A 22,424-nucleotide genomic window follows, 5' to 3' on the forward strand; every position below is an offset into this window, starting at 1 on the left:
CGATGCTAGCGTTAGCATTTCTCCCCCGGGCTTAAATTGTGCATTATAGAATGATCACCCCGGTGACAGTACTCTTCAAAGGGTTCACGAAATATGACTACTACTCTTACTGTTTAACATTTTGGCTTACTTAATGTTACTTCATATTAAGGCTAATAAAAAGGACAAGGCTGTAATGCTAACTAACGTGCTAGCTACTAGCTAGGTAGCTAACTTGATCCAGCCACTCCTGGTCCTTTCATCAGACGGGAAGCGAAAGAACGAGCAAGACCCATTGCTGGTATGATAACAACCTGGTACTAAGCACACAGGCATCTTGTTAAAGTTATCTTATCTTAGCCAGCGACATATAGATAGATTCTATCTATATGGAGCTGATCTTAGCTATCTCTTAGTGGAGGAAAACAGTTATGACGTCACTACGTCACTGGGATTTGTAGTCTTTCTAGTTGCGTATTTTTCATAGTCTTATATTTCAACAGTTTTACGACAAACTGTGACTTTTCTGACACGGAAATGATTTTTTAAGATTGACAAACATCATATGTGTAATTCATGGCACAATTCAAACGGGATCGAAACATACGTTTTCTCTCTCCATTGACTTCAATACATTATTTTTCCGAAATAAGGTCCCATGGACCGGAAGTACATGGGCGTGACTTCGCCACTCTATTAGGGCTGCAGCAAACGACTAATTTGATAATCGATTAATCTATCGATTAATGAAACGATTATCCGATTATTCAGACTATTACTGTATGCCTTGCACAATTTCTCAAACGCTCTGATTTAGCCATCAACTTTTAGATTTAGCTTGAGGTTGTTTTAGGCATGTGGAAACTAACAATGAAGACAATAAAGATGAATATTTGATTCAAAAATACATATATTATTAAATTAACTAAACAAATTGTGAACACAACTAACATTGCTGTTTATTTAAATTAAATAAATAATATTTCACATCAAAAGAAACAACAATGTTTTGACAAATCGTATTAAATAATGTGATAACATAGTTGTAAACAGAATAGCTGAAACTTTAACAAAATTAATAACTCAGTTACCTCTAATCATGAACCCATGTTTGTATAATTTTGTTAACTCCGTGTGTTGCTGACGTGGAAAAGTTATTTGTGGATGGGGCTACAGAGCTACTAGAAAGACAGTCGAACCCGGTGCATTTCTCCGTCTGAATGTGGTGCACTTTTGCTAAATGTTTTGACAAATTGCTTGTGTTTCCGCCCTTATAAGCTAAACTCTTATTGCACTATTGGCAAAGAGCATTGTCCACATCGAGACTGGTAACAATTAACCACACCTTGGAGCGCTTCTCTCCGCCGTGTGTTGCTGCATGTAGCAGCCGCGTGTGTGTGTAAACTGGGTTGCGGATCCTGTGCCGACGGGTCGGGTCGGGTTGCGGAACTAATTGGCAATATGTGCGGGTAGCGGGGCGGGTTCGGTATTGCACGTCGCGGGTGCGGGGCGGGAGCGGGTCTTGAAAATCAGACCCGTGCGGGACTCTGATTCACACTAATAAGTAAGTGGCACCGCATGTTTGTATTATAAATATCTATAGTTACGTTTTTCTTTCATGCATTTACACTCGTAAATTCATGTAGAAATTGAACGCTATGTTTCTTTAAAAAACAGCGCTGTCATTGTAGAGTCCAAGGTCATATATTTGAATATAATGTTTTGTCATTCCAAAACCCCCCCAAAAATACAGATTGATATTAAACTTAGAGAAAAGCAAGACGTCTGAGAGGCTGACCATTTTATGTAGTTTTTTGAAGGAAAATTGAATAAATGTATTCTTTAAAGATTAAGCGATTTTCAAAACATTTGATATCTTCCTTTGGTCAAATAAATGATTAGTTGTGTAATTGCTGCAGCTCTGTAAAACAATGCTTTATTTGTAGGAAGGCCGAGTATAGTAGAGCATTGGCCTTTACTTCCTGGTTAATGTTTACTAAATCATCTGTGGATCCGCTTCTTTGCATTGTTGCTGTTACCTAGCAGTTCCTCGGGGTCTTTGACCACGATGTGGGCGTTGAGCTCCTGCAGCTCCTGGTGAAGCTCCTCTACCTTCTTGTTGGATTTCTTCAGCATGTTGTCGACATAAGCCAGGCTCTTCTTGTCTGTGGTGACCTGAGGAGAGGAGAGAGCAGGAGGCTTGAGAAAATCGGACAATTTAGCTACAGCAAAGATTCCGAAAGAGACACTGATAGTGTTAAAATCTCGAAGTTGCTTTAAAAGCGTCAGAACAGTGGTTTCTGAACTGCATTATGCTGCGTTCACAACGGACGCCATGCGAATATTCTCACCCTAACCGCTGGAGTTTCAGGTGTGTTTACTCCTGTCATTCAAACAGGACACACTGGAGAGGGGCGGGGCTTATATCCATTTGACCGTGATTTAATACACGTTTCAAAATGATGCCGAAGTAACTAAATACTGAGAACGGTTAGTAAAAACCATGCTTTGACAAGTGTGCAGACAAGACGGCAGGCAAAAAACTTTTAAAATGGTGTTCTCTGAATGGAGCGATCTCAATTCGATCAGATACTAAACTGTATCTGCTCCGTCCACACTCACAACAACGTCCTAAAGACAGAATTAAACCAGCGACTGTATTCGCCATGACACAGACAGTCTGTGGTTTGTAAATGTTTAACTTTTGTCTAGTTTCTGAACAGATATGAGGAGCTGTGACACACACACACACACACACACACACACACACACACACACACACACACACACACACACACACACACACACACACACACACACACACACACACACACACACACACACACACACACACACACACACACACACACACACACACACACACACACACACACACACACACACACACACACACACACACACACACACACACACACACACACACACACACACACACCAAAGTATTGCTTGTTCACAAAATTGAATGTTGGAGCTAGGCCTGTCACGATAATTAATTGTGTTGGACGATACATTTTTCTGGAAATTATTGCGATAAACGATAATATTGTCGGCACCGTTTTAAGACCATTTTAGACATAATGAGAATATATAATAATAATTCAAGTACATCCTTTCAAACATAACTTTTTATTGAACATTCAACATTGCAAATGAAATGTGAAATAATATTAAAATATATAAATTAATAAATAAAACAAATTAATTAAATTATAATAAATTAATTAAATCACACACAACCAAAACAATAAATTAAATAGAGTCAGGCTGGAAAAAAGGAGCTCTCTCTCTCTCTCTCTCATATATATATATATATAAATAAATAAATAAATAAATAAATATGAGCACACATTATCTCACAAACAAAAAAACACTCCTTAAAACAAGTGTCAAGTGTACAGTCCACTGTCAAAGACCCAGATGCCTCAACAGGCCATATCCAAATCTGTTTTTCTAAGTTTTCGAGCAAGGAACCCCAACATGTTTGCATTGTCGGGCGGGGGCTCTCCTTCTCCAGCTGCCGTGTTTGCTCCCAGATGGAAAAACGGAATGGGGTGTTTTAGGGGGTTTAAAATGCGTGGTATTGCCTGCTTTTGTCGCTACCTTTTTTAAACCAATACGACACACCGCCCGGCTCATTCAAGTCCGTTAGGTTCGCCTCATTGATTTGGTTTGAATCCAAAGTAATGCCACACCGGAGAATCGAGATGTGTCGTTAGGTTTTGTAACCAATTCCATTTCACTTTAAATTCCCCGCGAGTAAGTCACACGTTGTCTCCGCTTGTCGCTATATTATTAATTTGGCTGCTACGCTGCTGCACGTGCACGCGGAGTGTCCTGACCTGGCTGTGTGTCAGCCCTGCCACTCACAGCGCGCCTGGCAGCCACAGCGCTCCAGGTTAAAATGCTGGTCACATCTTTATGTAAACGGCAATTTATCGAGCTCAGAAAAGTTATCGAGTCCATTTTTATTTATCGTACGATAAGTCAATTTATCGATTATCGTGACAGGCCTAGTTGGAGCTTCACTGTGCACTAGAGATGTTAAGATTCACCGATTCGCATCGGTGCACCGGCATAAACGTTCAAGATGCGAGTGCACCGGTTGAAAGAGTGCACATCGGCTACAGTTTGGGTTGAACCGGGTTGAACTCGCGATGCATCGATTGCGTAGCGTCTTTGCATCGGTAAAAAACCGATTCATTCATATAAAATCCCCTTATCTTGTCAACGCTCAGCAGAGACGATCTTTGATATTTGCTTCGCCACTACGGAGAACGAGAGTCTCAGTTATCAACACACACGGAAGTTGAGGAGAAAGAGAAACACAGCGCACCGAAAAATACCTACAAATCAAACGTTTGGCAACACTTCAGATTGTTCAAGAAAGACGGTGTAATAGTCATTTATGCTATATAGTTGACCGCAGGTCATGGACAGTAATAAGGTATCCGTAGACCTTTGTATGAGGTATCTTTATTACTTAACAGGTCTACAGCTATGATACATAGATCCGTCCTAGATGCGGACTTGCATACACACAGTATCACTCCGCAGCCGCACCCCATCAGTAACGTCCTGATGGTATATGTGCGCGGCACTATTACTACAGACGGTCAACTTGAAAAATCACTCGCAAATTGTTAACGATGCCGAGCCGCTTTAAAGTACACAAGTAGTACAAGGAACTTAGCGACGCACATAAAGAGGCGACGTGGGGTCTGCGGCTGAAAAGAGAAACCTGAAAGTGAGACACATGAGTTAAATCACTCAGTGAGGTGTTCTGTCAGAGAGAGGTGTTTAGCTTACAGCAGCCTGTGACGGCCAATAATAATTTAAATGTCTTCCTTACTGTAAGCAGTTATGAAATACCTGTTTGTGAAAGGTTATTTGTTTTCTTTATTGTTCAGATAGAAACCACTGCTTTCTGCTAACTGGTGAGTTAGCCTCTGAGTGTTAAGCACATCAGGCTTAACACTCAGCTGTATGGGCATTGCTCTATGGTAGCTGTTATTTGCACATTGTTAATCATGAGCAATGCATCCTTACATTGTTTAACTGTGAGGTGTTATACAATTGTACTCTGGAGAGCTTTTAAAGGTAAAAACATAAACGGCATGATGGGATGTGCAGTACCAAATATGTAAAGCACTTTTTTGTTAATGTATGATTTGCTGCATATAAGGAATAAAACAAAAATTCTCTGTCGTACCATATTGAAGTATCATTATTTTTGCATCGTGTTGAATCGCATCGTATCGCCCCGAATCGCATAATGTTGAATCAAATCGTATCGAACTGTATCGCAACAGGGGTGAATCGTATCGTATCGCATCGCCTGGTGTTTCAAAGGTATCGTTAATGTATCGTATCGTGGCAACGTATCGAGGTGCGCATCGCATCGGCCTCAGTGATGGAGATGCACATCCCTACTGTGCACTGCTGAATGATGTATGTGCAGAGTTTGACCCTTTAAGAGTTTCTTCTGCTATGAAATGGAATATATTTGTTACATATTAATAGAATTTTAGATTTTTTGATTTGATTTTGGATTTGTGAATGGGAGAATTACTAGATGGAAAAAATACCAAACACAAATTATTCAAAGTACAGTATTTCATTTTATATACGGTAATACTCAGGAGGCATAGGCCTATATGATGATATAATGTTTGACATTATTGATATTAAAAAAGTGATTTGTTTTCCATGTAATTCGTGTGTTTTTCTTATCAGAAAGTGAAGTTATTTATTTGTAAGCTCCAAATTCAAATGTTTCCCTCAATGGCTTTTGCGCCCTGAAAAAATGTGTGACACCAAAGGCCAAATGGCCTTGCCCCTAAAATGACGAAAATCCAAGCCTGCACATCACTCATTTGAAATCATCTATTTTTATTATGAACAAAACTGGTGTTTAGCGAATGACCGTTTGTGTTTCAATAACAGTAACATGCACTTTTGAAAGTAGAAGGCTTTTATTGACTTTAAAACTGCAAAATAATATTTAAAGTAAAAAACCAAGATGCACTGTATTCAGAAGTTGTCCCACATTCAGAGATTTTACCTTCCGCAGGTTCTCGGCTCCTTCTTTGATCTTCAGCTCTTTGCGGATCTCGCGGCGAATCTGCTCCTTTATCTCGTCCAGCTTCTGCTGAACCATGGTGTCGGACAGGTCCAGGTTGTGTCCCAGACCTAGACGCTCCGCCACCAGCTGGCCCCTGGAATCCCCCTGAAGGTGGAGAAAGAGAAGAAGGAAAAGAGGAGATTTAGTAAGTCATTTAGAGGTCAGCAGGGAGGAAAAGCAACAGGTAAACAGGAGAAAGGAGGAAAAGGAGAAGAGGACATACAACAGTCAGTGAAAGTCAAAAAGTAGACTAGTATTAGAAAAGTGGACTTTCAACACTGAAGACAAAGCGGCACACTCTTACAATGTCTCCAAACAGCTGAAGCTATTTGAAAAACAAATGCATTTCCGTTTTGTCATGACAACAGTAAGAAAGCGATAAAAGCTGGGGGAGGTCTAGACAAAGTTATTTTCCAGTAGTCACCAAGTTTATCATACTAATCAAAAACAAATGTAAGCATGTGTGATCTGATCCTTGGCGTGAGCAAGAATTAGATTCCATTTACAACTTTTACAAATGGCCAGAGTTAAAAAAACTTGGTTGAAGCTGAAGCTGAAGCTTCAGCCAGACGAAGACTGACAAAGACATTGGAGTCCTGTTGGAGTCACGAGGGAGGCAAAGAGGAGGCAAATCCTACTTTGATTGAGCTAAGTATCGCTGGTGTTTTCTTTTGTTTTATTCAATTCTCTTTGGTTCTCTAGCCATGCTATAATCATGTGTATCTTCTCCATTCCTGTTCATGTGTCCTCTAGCAATTATCACTGGCCCCGTGTATCTCCTAATCGATTTAACCGGCCTGCTCTTGTCTATCCCACATGCTCCATTGAGATCCAACATCTCGTTTCAGGGGGCCTGTGGAACTGCCAGTCAGCTGTTCCTAAGGCTGACTTCATCTCTGGCTACGCTTCCCTGCAGTCTCTGGATTTCCTTGCTCTCACGGAGACCTGGATTACTCCATCCAACACATCCACCCCAGCAGCTCTCTCCACAGCATATTCCTTCTCCCATACACCCAGACCCTCTGGCAGAGGAGGTGGCACTGGTCTCCTGCTCTCTCCCAACTGGAGCTTTTCCCTCTTCAAGCTACGTAACTTCACTCCTTCCACCTTTGAATTCCATGCCGTCACAGTAACCCATCCTATACAATTAACCATTGTTGTTCTCTACCGTGCTAATAGAACCATCCTTCGGGCAGCAGAGCGGAAATGGTGGAAATCCAAACACCATGACGACCTCCTTACCCAGGGGTCGGCAACCCGCGGCCCACGGGCCGCATGCGGCCCTTTAAGCCCTCTGCTCTGGCTCCCATGAGCTTAGACAAAAATAAGAAGGAAATAAAATAAAAGTATTTGTAGGACTATTTATATTTTGTTGCATGGTTGAAAATGTTTCGTATCTTGTATTTTGAGGTGATACTGTGACACATAAATAAAAAACAAAACGGTTTTAATTAGGTCAACTAAAATATTAAATGAAAACAACTAAAATGTAATGTAATGGAACATTTTCTTAATGTAATGTTGCTTTCTACAATAAAGACAAGGGAGAATGTGGGAAAAATGTTTGACGCTTTTTCTATATAAGCTTACGCTAGTAGTTACTAGGGCTGTACCCGAATATTCGACTATTCGTTCGTTGGCCAACTATTCGGGTTTCAATTTCATTATTCAGATATTCGTTTTTTTTATTTTTTTTCAAAAAAGTATTTTTTTTCTGAAATCTTTATTTTTTTTCTAAATGTATGCTATTTATAAAGGCGAATTGCCATATTCTTATACTATAATTATACTTTTGAATTACACTGTTAAAATGCGGAAATATATACAATCTCAGCCTGTGCTCCTGACATCACGTTCACTCACAGTCACAAACTCAAACGGCACTCTTCAACTCGCTTCACCTCGTTTCACCCACAAAATGACGAAGACTTCAGCTGTGTGGGACCATTTTAAAAATTGGACGACGGTAAGAAGAATATGTGCCAAATATGCGATAAGAAACTGGCCTACCACGGTGGCACAACAACTCTGAAAAGTCACCTGGATGTTGTAATTAGTAGCCTAGCTTAGCTTGGCTGTTGTAAAGTTGCCATGATGAAGCTGCTTTATCCGCCGTTTAAACAGTAACGTTACACATGATAAAAACGTGCACTTACTTTGCTTGGAAAATAGTTGCAAGCAAGCAACCAACCGAATTGTTTTTTTATATTAGTTTTTTTTATTTTATCCGAATATTGAAATAATAGGAGTAATGTGGGAACATCTGGGCATACTTGCCAACCTAGACCTCAGAAATCGGGAGCATTTCAAAATGCAAAATTGGGGGGGGCGGTGCTAGTGGATCGCCGGAGCTGTTAGATTAACATTAACATGCTTATTGTAGTTCTAAGTGCACTGCCTTGCGGCCTGTAGCACCATCCTTGATGGAGCATATGTGTGGGCTGGACCTGTATTTTACAGGAAAGGAGTGAGCAGAGGGTGGAGTAGTTGTCGATTCCTGTTCAGTTTTCTGTGACTATCTGCCTCACCCTCTCAGACTTTGAGTTGCGCGCGCTATTAAAGAGAGGTGTTACCATGGAAACCAAACAATGGTGTCGCTGTATTAAAGTCAGAGTGGAAATAGTCGTGTGTAAATCTGATTTTGTCAGAAATCGGGAGAAATGCGGGAGAAATATGACCCCGGGAGGAAACCGGGAGAGGGCAATGAAATCGGGAGTCTCCCGCGAAAATCGGGAGGGTTGACAAGTATGCATCTGGGGCTAAGGCAATGGCATAAAGTTGAGTAGCTCAGCCTAATAATAACTTGTATCCATAGGTGCATCCCCACGCATCCCAGCCATCAACATCCTCAACAATACAGCAGACCCTACAGTTACCCTACAGAGGACACATTTAGTTTTAATGTTTGCGAGTACTGAGACAATAAATAAATATAAATCGTAATAGTATGCTCTTTCTGCGCTTCTGCTTAACAGCCTATTGTCAGGTGTCTCGGATTCGGAGCGTGTTATGAAACCTTTTGGAAAAAAAATATCTTTTTGAAAAAAAAATGTAAAAGAAAAATCTTTATAAAAAAAATAATACAAATCTCTCCGCACCGAATATTCGCTGCTGATTACTACCGAATATCCGGAGCCCGAAAAATGGTATTCGGGACAGTTCTCAAAAGATTGCCTTTTTTTGCAGCCTTGTTGTGTTGACGTGAAGACATGTGATCATGAAGTAGCATCAGCTTTTTACTTCTGGAGATTGCCTTTACGCTTCAAGAATGACAAGAGTGGTGTTAATATGTGGAAATGATCCCGCTGAACAAAAAACACAAGTTCCATAAACGTATGTGTTGGCAACAGAGCTTATTTTTCTGAAATGTTCTAAAATCAAAAGGTAAAATCACATTGCTTTTTGTTGAGGGCACCCTGGTGATCTTAACTTCTGGGTTGGCCAAGAACATTACGTCACCACTGCACCACTCTTTATCTTCTGACCAACTGTAGAGACACAACACTATCAGCCAGAGTATTGTAAAGGTAAGCCCAGCGTCCTGGTGTGTTTTGAACTTCAGTTAACCCAGTGGTTCTCAAACTTTTTCTGTCAGGCCCCCCCCTTTGGAGAAAAAAAAAAGTCGGGCCCCCCAACACAAATAGTCAGGCTCAGTGGCGGCGCCAGAGATTTCTTTTGGGGGTGCTGTGGGGTAGCTTGACGTTTCACAGAGGGTGCTCAAACATGTAGGGTTTCTCATTAATGCACCGGTTGCTACAGTGGAATTTTCTACTGCAACACCCCCCACGCAAACACACAACGTACCCGCGACTGTCACAATGAAGGCTCGATAATCAGCTCACGGCATATAGGTGTAAGCAGGGGTCAAGTGCTATTGTTATAGGTGGTGTGTGGACCTCACATAGGGGGGTCCGGGCAAGCTCCCCCGGGAAGATTTATTTTTAAATATTGAAGTTAAACGCATCAATCTGGTGCACTTTGAGAGCAAAATGAAGAGATCTATGGATACATCTCTCAACACCCGTATGAAACAGAACTGTAAACAGATTTACTTTTTCTTTATGGATATTTTACAAATCACCCTTTTAAACTTTATTCTTGTTTCAGCTTTAGAGTCTCCATGGTGAATACAGTGGTGCGCTAGCTACGCTCAACTTGTTGATCATAGAACACATCAGGGATTATCTGAGCGGGCCGTAGATAATCACTTTATTCCAGGCCATTACACAGCTATCAATCTACTTCCTATTACGTTAAATTACAAACTATACAACCGCAACAATTCAACCTATCAATCATCATAGCTCCAACAGGCTATAACAAAGAAAAATAGAAAGGATAATTGCTTAATCAGATTTGAATATGCGTTGTTATTTAATATCTATTAGTATGACCTTATGGAAAAGTCTCCAGTGTAAAGTGCTATCACTCAAATCAAATGTTACTCCAGATAACATTACCAGCTCAACACACAAAATATGAAGGTGAACTTGCAAGCCTCTACAGCCGCCCTGCAGTTTAAGTGTGTAGTACAATAATCTACACCATTAATAAAACAAAACAACAAATCCTGAAAAATGTGGCTACCACAATATCGCAGTTTAGTTCCTTATTAAAGTAAGCATTCAAACCTAACACGCAATAACATTAAGGCTCAATGCAATTACCTTCAATTTATCGGGCTACCGTTAAAAGTACAACTCCCTGCAGAGACGATGGGAAAGAACAAAGTATTAGCTCATCTTTTGCCTTACCTGAACTTCATCGCTTTCAACCAAGTCCATCTCTAGAGATCCATTGAACCAACCCGTCCTCCCTTGCTCTGCTGACCAGCACTAACTATCATTATATGAAGTCCACTGAAGTTCTCTTAGGATAAATAATATCCTCCGCCATAAATGTCACTCTATACGATAGCTGGCAGAGGCTCAGTGCAAAGCGGCACTCATTCACTCCGCTGGTATCCAATTTTCTACAGCTCTCCCATTGTGCTCTCCCTTTCTCACACAGACCGTCGACATCAACAGGCAAGATAAACCGTCTGAGCAGCGGCAGCCAAATCCCTCTTAGCTCCTAACTCTGTGAGGTCAGAGCAGCCCAGAATGAGACCTAATCTCACTCCAGGGAGACGTCTAAAATTAACCCAAGTTAAAAACACAAAACTGGCTGTCCATTGTGGCCTCCCCCATGGAAGCAAATTGTGTGGTGAAGGAGAGGAGGAGAAGCTATAAAACAACACCCCCCACAACTGTAGGAAGGTTCATAAACTGTAAGGAATGGTGTTCAAGGGTGGATGATGTAGTCTCATGGTGCCTTTAATCTATATAGTGGTACAGGAAAGGGTCCTAAACACAAACGAGTCAGCATTTGAGCTATTCTGGGTTTTTGGTTAGATGCCTGAAATAAGGTCCGTGGTTAACATTAGCTTACAACATTTTCACATTTTGTTCAACAACATTAAATACGTCAGTTAATACCCCACTCGTAAATGTCTGAAGCTTTTACTCAATATAAAAACAGCGGTTGCTAACAAGTGACTAAATGAGACTACCAATCATTAGCTACCTTTAGCTTAGCGGTGGTGACATGATGTAGTTTGTTTATAGCCTAACGTTGGCTTTTTCCCACCAAAATGATCCACAATGTTTAATTTGTTTTAATCAGTAAATAACAGAAAATATTGAAAAAAGGCCATCACAATTATTCTAATTCCAAGGCAGGGCTCAACGCTAACTTTTAAAAGTGGTTGCCATTTTTAGTCACCTTATATTTTAAATAATTAAGATACTATACAGTTATACATCGACTTAATAATGAACATGTGACACAAAATAATGTTCAAATGCTTTACAATAAGTAATTAACACACTTATTTGAAACCTAAGTGGTAGTAAACTTGTCCACCCTCAATTGCTGGTAAACTAAATACCAGTCGTGCAGCTGTTGTCATGTTCTTCACAAATCACTAGTTTCTTGGTCATCCGTTGTCTCCCCTTCAAATGTAGGTTCTCTTGATCTTTGTGCTGACCCCCACCAGAGATCCATTGGCCCTTCAGCATTGAAGTCTTGATTGTGGTTCTGTCATTGGCCAGACTAATACATTTCTAATGTTGAATAAAGGAAAGCCATTCACAGTAAGAATTAGAAGTTAATTATGAATGCTGTAAATTACCTTTAATATGTCTAACTATATTTAAAATGTGTTACCTTTTTATAGAAGTGATTATAATAATAATAATAATAATAATAGATTTAATTTGTTAGCGCTTTTACAGGTGCTCAAAGACACTTTACAGATAATAGTGAAGAAAAAAGAAAAGAGAAGAAAGGAACAACAAATAAATATATAGTTAAAGTTATATATATATATATTAGGGCCGGGACTCGATTAAAAAAATTAATCCAATTAATTAGAGGCTTTGTAATTAATTAATCAAAATTAATCGCATTTTTAATCACATATAAATATTTGACCTGAGAACAGTGAGAAGCAATTTTTTTCACATGGATTTTAGTATACCATTGAATAATGACTGAATACATAAGCTTAAGCAACAAAACATTGTTTTGTTTTTTTTCAAGGTGGTACTTAACCAAGACCTACAGAAAAGGGCAATTTTTGCCATAAAGTGTAGCAATAGCATATTTAGGAATATAGTACATTTCAGAGATTCAGGTAGCCTATAGGTAGGTAGACCTTCTGTAAACTATAACACTTTGTTTTTTTAAGTAAAACACAATACTTTCAAGTACATTCAGAACATTGGAAACCCTGACTATTAGAAAACATCTCTCTGTTGCTTCAGAGGCCATAACAGACTTTGTTGATTTACCAACAGTTGATTTAAAAAATCTAATCAATTTCAATCCAACTCTCTCAATAACCTTGGCCAAAACAATAAACAGTTCAACATAAAGTGCCAGTTGCACCAACAACATAATAAATAGTTCAACATAAAGTGTACCATTTAAAATAAAATGAAAAAGGGCCAGTGATTGACCTCAATCCCTCCTATTCTTCCAATATCCTGATGAAAAATAAAATCTCTCTGTTGAATAGGCCACTGTTTGATCAACGCGAATTGGGTGTGGGTCCTTGTACTCCGAGTCGGACTAACGTCCACGCTAGCTTCCACGCTAGCTGCTATATGTTTTGCATTGAGGTGATACTTGAGGCTTGATGTACTGCGGTGATATGCGAATTCCTTTTTGCATAATTTGCAAACAACCGTGCTCTTATCGACGCTTCCGTCCGTCCGTTTTTTAAAACAAAAGTGGTCTCATCAGCTTCTTCGTTCATGTTTGACTATTGTTCACTGTGGTTTGTTGTTGTCTGAAGTCATGAATGTTAGTTGGTGCTCCAGTATAATCGGCACCCCTGAAACTCATCCAGTGAGAAACGTTCCGCGGTGCAAAAATAAGTGCGATTAAAATGCGTTAATTTTTGTTTAAAGTCCTGGCCCTAATATATATATATATATATATATGATTATATTTGTATACCAATATTTTCCTATGGTAAAGTTTTGTTTAGCACTTTTATTTTGGTAGTAATAAGATCGGGACTCTTATTTTGAAGGAACTTTTACCGGAAGGGAATGCACAACAGAGCAGAATGTATTTCGCCTCCCAAGACTTAAAGTTTACACATTTCCTCTTTGCTTTCATTCGGGTTCATCTTGCGCTTTATCAGTTAAATCACTTTGAACATTCATTTGAGATGTTGACGGCTTGGCTGAACTTTTTACCTCACGGTCAAACAGCTTAATTTGCTTCGCTATTCTTTGTAAAACAAACGCACGGCGCACCCAAGCCCCAAGGAAGTGCGCCGGACTCAGATGAAAATATTCGTGGTGGCCAAACGGCGGTACTACACTTCCGTTTGGTTGCCAGGCCCGGAAACACTTTTTTCCATTGACTTACATGGGGAAAGAGTGGTCTGTAAATCGTTGGATATTTTTTTTTTAAACTAAATAAACCACCCAGTATGAACACTTGTATAGCCCTTATTAAAAACATTAGTTCCTCAAGTTGTAAAAATGTGCTAATAACGTTATTCTGAGAGTTATTTCCGTCTGCATTATAAACGCGCATCTAACCCATGGGAGCTAGCCGCTAACTGCGGCCTCATTCATATAAAATCCATCATAATAACAATCCATTACCATGCTGTCATGAACGCGCGGTGCTGTTACGTGTACGCAAATGGACGTGATTGATGTGAACGAGCATTTTGGTTAAAGTTGCGCATGCGCTATGGGGTACTTTTCAGGCATGCCGGGTAATCTGTGACGTTTCGCTCTCTCAAAAGTTGGGCCATTTTATCATCATGCGCCAATGAGCAACTCTCATAGGAATGAATGAGGCCCCGCCTCCCACGCTGTATCCAGTTTTTATTATACACCCATGGGCGCACCGCCCACGCGAGTGTTTGCTCGCGTGCATTGCTTTCTGGCTCCGTAATCACACCAATGCACGTGCAACTTAAGTATCTGGTTCCGACTGGTCACAACAATAATTAAATATCACTCTTAATACAACAAATATTTAACATTCATCTATTTTGGGGTGCACATTTAGCTGTTTGCTGTCCTTATTTCTTTATGTTAAAAACTGGGGAAGTGGTTGACATTTTTTCTTAATGGTTGCAACCTGGCAACCGTTACTGTCGAGCCCTCCAAGGTGATGTATTTAATTGTCTTTATTGGTCAGTCCAAGTCCAAAGATTATATTTACGTCAATATGATATCAAACTGAGAAATGCATGAAATGTCCCTATTCGAGATACATAATTTGTTGTCATTCTTGTACGAAACATAACTTTAACAATTAAGTGATGTTTCAAAGAATGGGTTATTATTTTTCTTCTATCGACAAGGGCTGTGCGATATGGTGTCATACATCACAATATTTTTTGCCTAAATACCTGGTTATTGATATAGCAATAAGGGATGCTCCGATCGATCGGCTGTCGATCGATATCGGCCGATACTCACTCTGCCGATCGATCGGTGCTCTCTAAAAATGCCGATCGCGAGAGCCGATCGCATGACGTGCAATTAGGACGTAAAATACATGACACTTTTCTCTGTGCGCGGAAAAACAAGCTCGCCAAAATGGCTTCACTGGTCTGGCACTATTTTAAGTGTCTGAAAAAGACAGTAAAATAGCGGTATGCAACGTGATTGAAGCGGAAATCCAGCAGCTCCACCCGCTGTGACGGACCGGTGAGCGGAGCAAAACACACACTAAGAGTTAGACCTAACACACTTAGCTATTTTATCTACCTCTGGAACAAGCTAAACTAGTTATAAATATAATTATTCTTCACTGTCGGGTCACTCATTACTGGATCAGTGAGCTGCATGAGACGATACTGACAGGCTGTCAGGAGAGAGAGAGAGAGAGACAGAGAGAGAGGGAGAGAGAGAGAGAGAGAGATTTTTCTCCCGTGTTAATATCCAAAGTTAATGTAAACTTGAATAATGTACTTCATTTGAATGTAATAATTAGGGATGCACCGAATATTCGGCCCCGAAAATTATCGGCCGAAAATGGTTAAAAAGGCCCTTTCGGCCGAAAGGGTTCTAGCACTGAAAAAATATCACCGAATGTCAGAGAACAGTGTTACGTTGGTAAGCCAACATGTTATTGTGATGACGTAATCAAAACGCGGCGATAAGCACGGCGCGCGACCATGCTCGCGGCTGGCTCACAGCCAACATGTCTGCCGCTTGGAGATATTTAAAAATATCAGAGAAAGAGGCGCGGATTGCGATTTGTAAAACGTGTTCAGCTGACATTTCTCGAGGGGGTGTAACTGCAAAGACTTTCACCACTTCGGGATTACTCCACCACTTGAAATCAAAAACACCCGGACAAATATGCGGAGTAAGATCAAATCACAAGCATTGACAGCGAGAGACTGTTCAGCGCTGCCTCTCATGTGCTTGATGAGAAGAGGAACAGACTTATGGTTGATAAAGCAGAGAAGCTCCTGTTTATTAAAAAGAACCTCCCACTTTTCATTAATAAGTAGACAAGGCTGGCTTATCATAAGCTTATCTAGTTCTACATGTCTACTCTATACATACCCACTTTCCTGAACAATTTTCATTGTGAGTTATAATTCACCATCTCAGGTTATCATTAGGGGGAAATGACAGCAGCACAGTGTTCAATATATTGTACTTTCGGTATCTAAATGATACAATGTTGTTTACATTGCTCATGAGGACAGACCAACTTATTTGCAGATTCTTGAAATCGTAATTTAATTTGTAATTGATTGTGGATTTTGTATCCAGTTTTCACTTTATGTATCTTTATACAATGTTTACTACTTTGCTTATGAGGACAGACAGCCTTATTTACAGATTCTTGCAATTCAATTGTAATTTCATTTGTAAATAGTTACATTCATGTGGATTTATCCAGTTTGCACATTTGTATGCATGCACTTATAGGTGCATTTGTTGTTGTTGAAGGCCTGGCTGTTACAGTCTTTATTTACACTATTTTGTTGTAGGCCTACTGGCCTAGATGTTTATGTAGTTTTAAAGCACCTTGGCTTTGTTCTGAATGCACTTTGTTGTAGTTATCCTACAGAGAAAAGAAAATGCACTTGACTTGGAATTAATGTACTGCATGCTGAATAAATGTTTTATGGACCCATAATAGTGGTTAAGTTAAGTTAAGTTAAGTTAAGTTAAGTTAAGTTAAGTTAAGTTAAGTTAAGTTAAGTTAAGTTAAGTTAAGTTAAGTTAAGTTAAGTTAAGTTAAGCCATAATCATTTATTTTTCCATAATCAGGCAGCTGAACAACATTGGTAAAAAATGTATACATAATATATATATATATATATATATATATATATACACACACTTCTATTAATCATTTTCGGCCTTTCGGCATTCGGTTTTCGGCCAACCGTTTCCTATTTTCTGTATCGGCCAAGAATTTCCCATTCGGTGCACCCTTAGTAATAATTATGTTGGTTGTTGTTTGTGGAAGCGCCAGTGAATGAGCCCCGTTAACTGAGTTTTAGACATCATTTTAAATGGAAGATCCCCATAGGCCCCGCCCACTCGATCGGATCGGCCGATACTGATTCCGGCCATCGGCCCCAAAATTGCAGATCAGAGCATCCCTAGTAGCAATGATGTTGTAGGGTTGACTAGTGGTGCTTTTGTAAAATATTTACACAATGACATATTTTTATAATATAATAAGTAATTTGGATATAATGTCTACAAGATAACACTGCTTTGTGCAATATACACAATGTATTAATGTTATAACTGGCTGCTACTTGGCTACTTTTGTTTATTTACTTTATTATTTACTTTTTTATTATGATGCGGCTGTTTCTCACAAATGTGTACTTATTTGATTTATTATTTTATTAACTTGTCCTTGCCTCTTTATTAAATATGTATGTCAACTCATTTTATTTTTGCCTTTTATCTGCACTGTCTCTTTAATTTAACAGTGTAAAATTCCCCCTGATGTGGAACAAACAAAAGATTTCCGATTCTTAATCCAACAAATAACATCAGTTTACTGAAATGCAGCCTTTAATAACCATGAAAAGACGACAGTAATGTCAGATCACCCAAAGGATAATGTCTAGTCTCATATCACAATATTGATATATATAATGATATATTGCCCAGCCGTACAATTGGCTAATCGATTAAATCGATTTTTCGTGGCAGATCTATCTAAAAAATAGATTACATTCACTTAATCTAGAGTAGAGGCCAAATTTCATTGTATGTTGCCATCACTTAGGTCATCATCTTTTAACTCAACTGATCCTCAAAAATTATAAAGACAATGTGCGTCAGGATGACTCAGCTGAACAGTTACCTGGAGTAAATCCTACATCTGACTGATAGATTTAGGGTGGGAATTGGTTAAAAAGATTTACTCTCATGTGAAATCACCCACCTTCGTCTATAGGGGCTCACTTCAGAGGAAACTATAGTTTGCACATATTCCGGTCCTGAGGCTCCTGGATGACTCATAGGTAAAATGGAGGTCACAACTCCTGGACGTGGAAGAATAATGTGTGTGTGTAGGGAAAAGCAGCTCTCTACTTCAAATGATGCTCTGGAAGTACTTGTTTGCACTGTAGCCCTGTTTGTATGAGGACAACATGAGGACACCCTAAAGGGCCTATTTTACTGCGCAACAATGCAAGGAAACCCACGAAAGGCCAATCAGATAGATGGAAATAAATCAGCTAGTACACCCACAAGGTCTGCGTTTTAATACGAGATCAAAAAGAAGAAACCATATCCCAGCAGGAGCTAATTTTCACAATTGGTTTCACCTCGTTTCTCTAACTGCAATACTTCCTCAAGTAGTTATTTTACCTGTAAGTCCCTTATCATTTCTCGCTGCTCAAACGCTTGCCTTGTCAAGGAAATGACGCCAAACGGAGAACTCAAGACTTATTAGGTTCAAAGACGAGTGAAACAGGAATTGTAAGCAAATGTTTCCACTCAGAGCACAATGCATACAGTTTGTGATGGATGGAGGGCACTTGTTCCTGTCAGTGTGGCTCTGCTAGCGGCTTTGTGAAATGTTCAAGGCTTGCTCACAACAGATGAAGAGACTAAATATTTTAGCTACATCTTTGAGGTTGCGGCTTAGTGAGTAGTGTGCTGGATTTCAAATCAGGGGGTAGCAAGTTTGAGTCCAGCTGCAGTCAGCATGTCGTTGTGTCCCTGAGACACTTCACCCCAAATTGCTCCTGTGGGGATTGCCCACAGTATTGAATGTATGTGAGTCGCTTTGGATAAAAGCGTCTAACAAAGGTCATGTCATGTTTTAATCAATATTAGGATAATGAAATGTTTGATTTTGTTTAGAACGATAGAATATGAACTGTTAATCCACACAAAATAAAAACAAAGTGCAAAGCTATACTTAGAAACTGAATTAAAAAAAACTGTCTGTACAAAAGGTAGAGCAACTGTTAGCCACACATGTTGAACTTGTTAAAGAGCTCTTTTAGTGCCCGAGACATGAAAGGAAACTGTGAGGTAAAAGCAAATATTAAGTCTGAGCATCAAGTGTAAGCAGGTTGACTTGCTCCTTAAGCCTGAAAGCTCCAAGTCCAACAACAAGAGCTTTCATTCAGACAATAGGACAATGGAAAAGTTGCAGCCACTATCCAGACTTGTGCTTCAAAAGCCAAGCCATTGCCATTTTCTCCATGAGGTCTATCTCGACCTACAACCTGACACCTGGCAGGCTTACCCCACAGCTGGCTGCAAAGCACTGGCAACAGCCTGGTGCAATCAGAAAAAGCAACACAGGCTAATAAACGCAAATCCTACAAATGCAGCCTTCACACAATCCTCCTGGCAGACACATATCCCATGTCAAGACAAACTGTAGGTAATGTCTTGCACTTCTGGTCAATGTTATTGGTAATTTCGGAGCGGGACAGCAAGTAGATTTATTGTGTATCCACGCTTCAATGTCACAAAGAAGAACAAGCGATAAAATGCGCTGAAGCACCTGTTGCTCTGCCGAGTAGATCTGGTTCCACTCCATATAAACCACGTGGTGATATATTTTAAAGTTTAGCCAGCTCGGTCCACCTCTGCTAAACATAGATATATCTTTTAGAACGCCTGACTTACACGTGATCTTAATCGCCTAATATAAAATGAATGCACTACAGTGTACCTGGTTTAGGAATACAACATAGGGCTGAGCTTCTGTTATTGTTATGCATCCTACGTCATTGGCAACATACATAATCCGAAGAGTGCAAACACTGAGGCAGCTGAGAAAGGTGGTTTACACCTAAAGGGATATAAAACATATTTATAAAATGTATAGTGTTGTTGGAAGGTTAGTAATGATTGTTAGAAATAATTATGCATCATCGTTTATCAACTCTAAATCAAAGCATGTGTTAAGGGTTTTGCCAACCATCATCAGCCAGCCCTCATTGTTTTATTTTAAGCCCGTTATCAATAATGTGATAAAATCCCAAATAAAAAAGACACTTTTCTCCCTTTATGTCCTTTGTTACCTGTAATGAAACAGGCGGTCTAGCCCAGTGGTTTTCAACGTGGGCCCAAGCAAAAAGGGGAATACCTTATTTTTTCTTTAGCGCAATCAAAACTTAGCACAATGATAGAGTTTATACTATAAAAAGGTCACAGGTATCATACACTTTCTGTAATAAAATTAAAGTGGGGATCAGTGGTTACATTTGTGTCAGTTTAATGTTCCTTGACATGAAAAAGTTTGTGAACCACTGGACTAGCCTGCATCTGCTTTGCCATTAGCTTACCGTTATCAGACAGTTTTATATGGTCTACTGTGGTTAATTAAATTGTACCAACCCAGAACAGAACATATTGTCAATCAGGGTGGTTTACCTATGTATATCACCAATAAAGCATTTATTTATTTAGCAGGGAAAGTGCACATTAAACAACATTTGAGATTCTACCTCAATGTAATACGAGTTAGCTTATGTGCCAAATGTCGTTTTAAGCTTTCCAGGCAGGTTATTACTAATAAGTGGTTTGAACAGAGCAAACACCCAGTTAGAATGATAAGCCTTATGATTAATCTGGCCTAGTAAAGGCTTCACTGATGTGGCAACAGGTCATTACTACTAGAGAATACAAATAATAAGATATATTTCAACTAATACTTCTTAAAAGTGTTAGGTTGCTGTGTTAGATATCTGCTGTAACTACTGCAACTACTTTCACTCCAATACTCCCTGTAAATATGAATAATAGTGTTTGAGCAATAAGCCTGGTTCTAGCTTTGATATGCATTCAGTAACTAGAGGTTGTTGCTAAAGCTAATGCTTGACAGCAGTCCAAACTTGACAAGCTCAAGTTGTGGAGGAGTTGTCATGTCAGTTGCTTTGGACTATGTTTGTGTCAGAAAGACTTATTTCAAATCTGACGTCACTCAAGTGAAACCACTTTAAACAGTGAGTCATAGAATATGAGGCATGACTGTTATTCTAATATGCAGTTTTAATAAATTAACATTTTAAAATAGAGATGTTCAGACTTATTTTACACTGTAGCCTAAGCTTAATATTAGTAAATGCATAGTCTGTAACGTGTTTCAACAACTTTACGTCAAGAAAACAGTGAAGACTTTGTCTTTGGAAAAGCTGGAACATTTTAACTGTACTACGCTGCATCTTATTAAAAATTGAAAATATATCGTTACCGGTGGTCCTAACACTTTGTTAATACACGGAGGAAACTGTTTTATCTTAAAGCAACGCAGGTTAACCTAACGTCAGGCTACATAGCTGTTAGTAAACGTCCAACAACCATTATTTAACTCACCGCTACAGCAACATTAACACGGTTTACAACAATTGCCATAGCGTTAATTAACACAGCTGCTTCCGCACAAAAGTACCGGTTTAACAACTTTAATATTTCAGGAAAAGTAACTTTGGATAATTGTTTCCCAGGCCTCAATCCATGGATAATTCCCAGACACCCCTTTAGGGGCTAGCACAGGCCCTACACTTTAACACAACTTTCCCGCCACACAGCGACTCAACTTTAGATAAATAAAACAGTTATCTAGCTTTTAGTTTAACCTCTGGAGCAAGTTTGCGCACTTTTCGCAACAGTTGTCAACTTTTCCTACCTGCACGGAGTCGGCGGCCATCTTGGTTTTCGCCTTTGAATCAAATCCTACGGGGAGAGAGGAGGGGAGGTGGAAGTCCAAAAACAAGCCTTGTTTTAAGTTTCCCTCTCTGGCGACAAAAAGATTATTCGGACCAAATCCTCGGTCATCTCGGGTACACGGTCCTTCCCATGTCGTCTTCACACTTCATTGACGCAGTCACACCGTCCTGAAGGCGGAGGGTGGGCTGGTGTTCATAAATAAAAAAGCTGAGGCATAAATCTGTCCCAGTGCAGTTGGAGAAAGAGGCGGTGGTTAGAGAGGAGAGTCCGCCCAGAGGAGCTGCAGTGCCGCCGCTGCTGCTCCAGCCCGGACAGCTACACACGTGATCCACACTGCTTACAGGCTGGCCTTACCTCATGCTCAGACTCATCCCGGGGTAAACACACACATGGAAAAACAGGGATACTTGGTCAGAATGATTCATTTTGGAGTTTAAATGTAAACAAAATTAATTAAAAAAACGCCCAAACGCATTGCAGATGTAAAATAAGTTATTTTAGTTTTGTGCATTTCATAAATGTTATGCATAATGCATTATGAAATGCACAAAACTAAGACTTACACTGTTTTTCAGACTATTAGAGGTGAAAGGAGAATA

General features: G+C 39.6%; 1 protein-coding gene across 1 annotated transcript in view; it reads right to left on the bottom strand.

Moving 5' to 3' along the window:
- Window positions 1–22,142, bottom strand: part of pkn2a (protein kinase N2a) — a 57,051-nt gene extending 34,909 nt beyond the window's left edge. The window contains exons 1-3 of the mRNA XM_079647964.1: window positions 21,785–22,142; window positions 6,062–6,226; window positions 2,019–2,154 (exon numbers count right to left, since the gene is read on the bottom strand). Coding sequence (XP_079504090.1) covers window positions 2,019–2,154; window positions 6,062–6,226; window positions 21,785–21,805 — 322 coding nt within the window. The 5' untranslated portion in view covers window positions 21,806–22,142. The remainder of the gene's footprint in view (window positions 1–2,018; window positions 2,155–6,061; window positions 6,227–21,784) is intronic.
- Window positions 22,143–22,424: the final 282 nt, after the last annotated feature.

This window comes from Notothenia rossii (assembly GCF_949606895.1).
Source record: "Notothenia rossii genome assembly, chromosome: 9".
NCBI classification, from domain to species: Eukaryota; Metazoa; Chordata; class Actinopteri; order Perciformes; family Nototheniidae; genus Notothenia; species Notothenia rossii.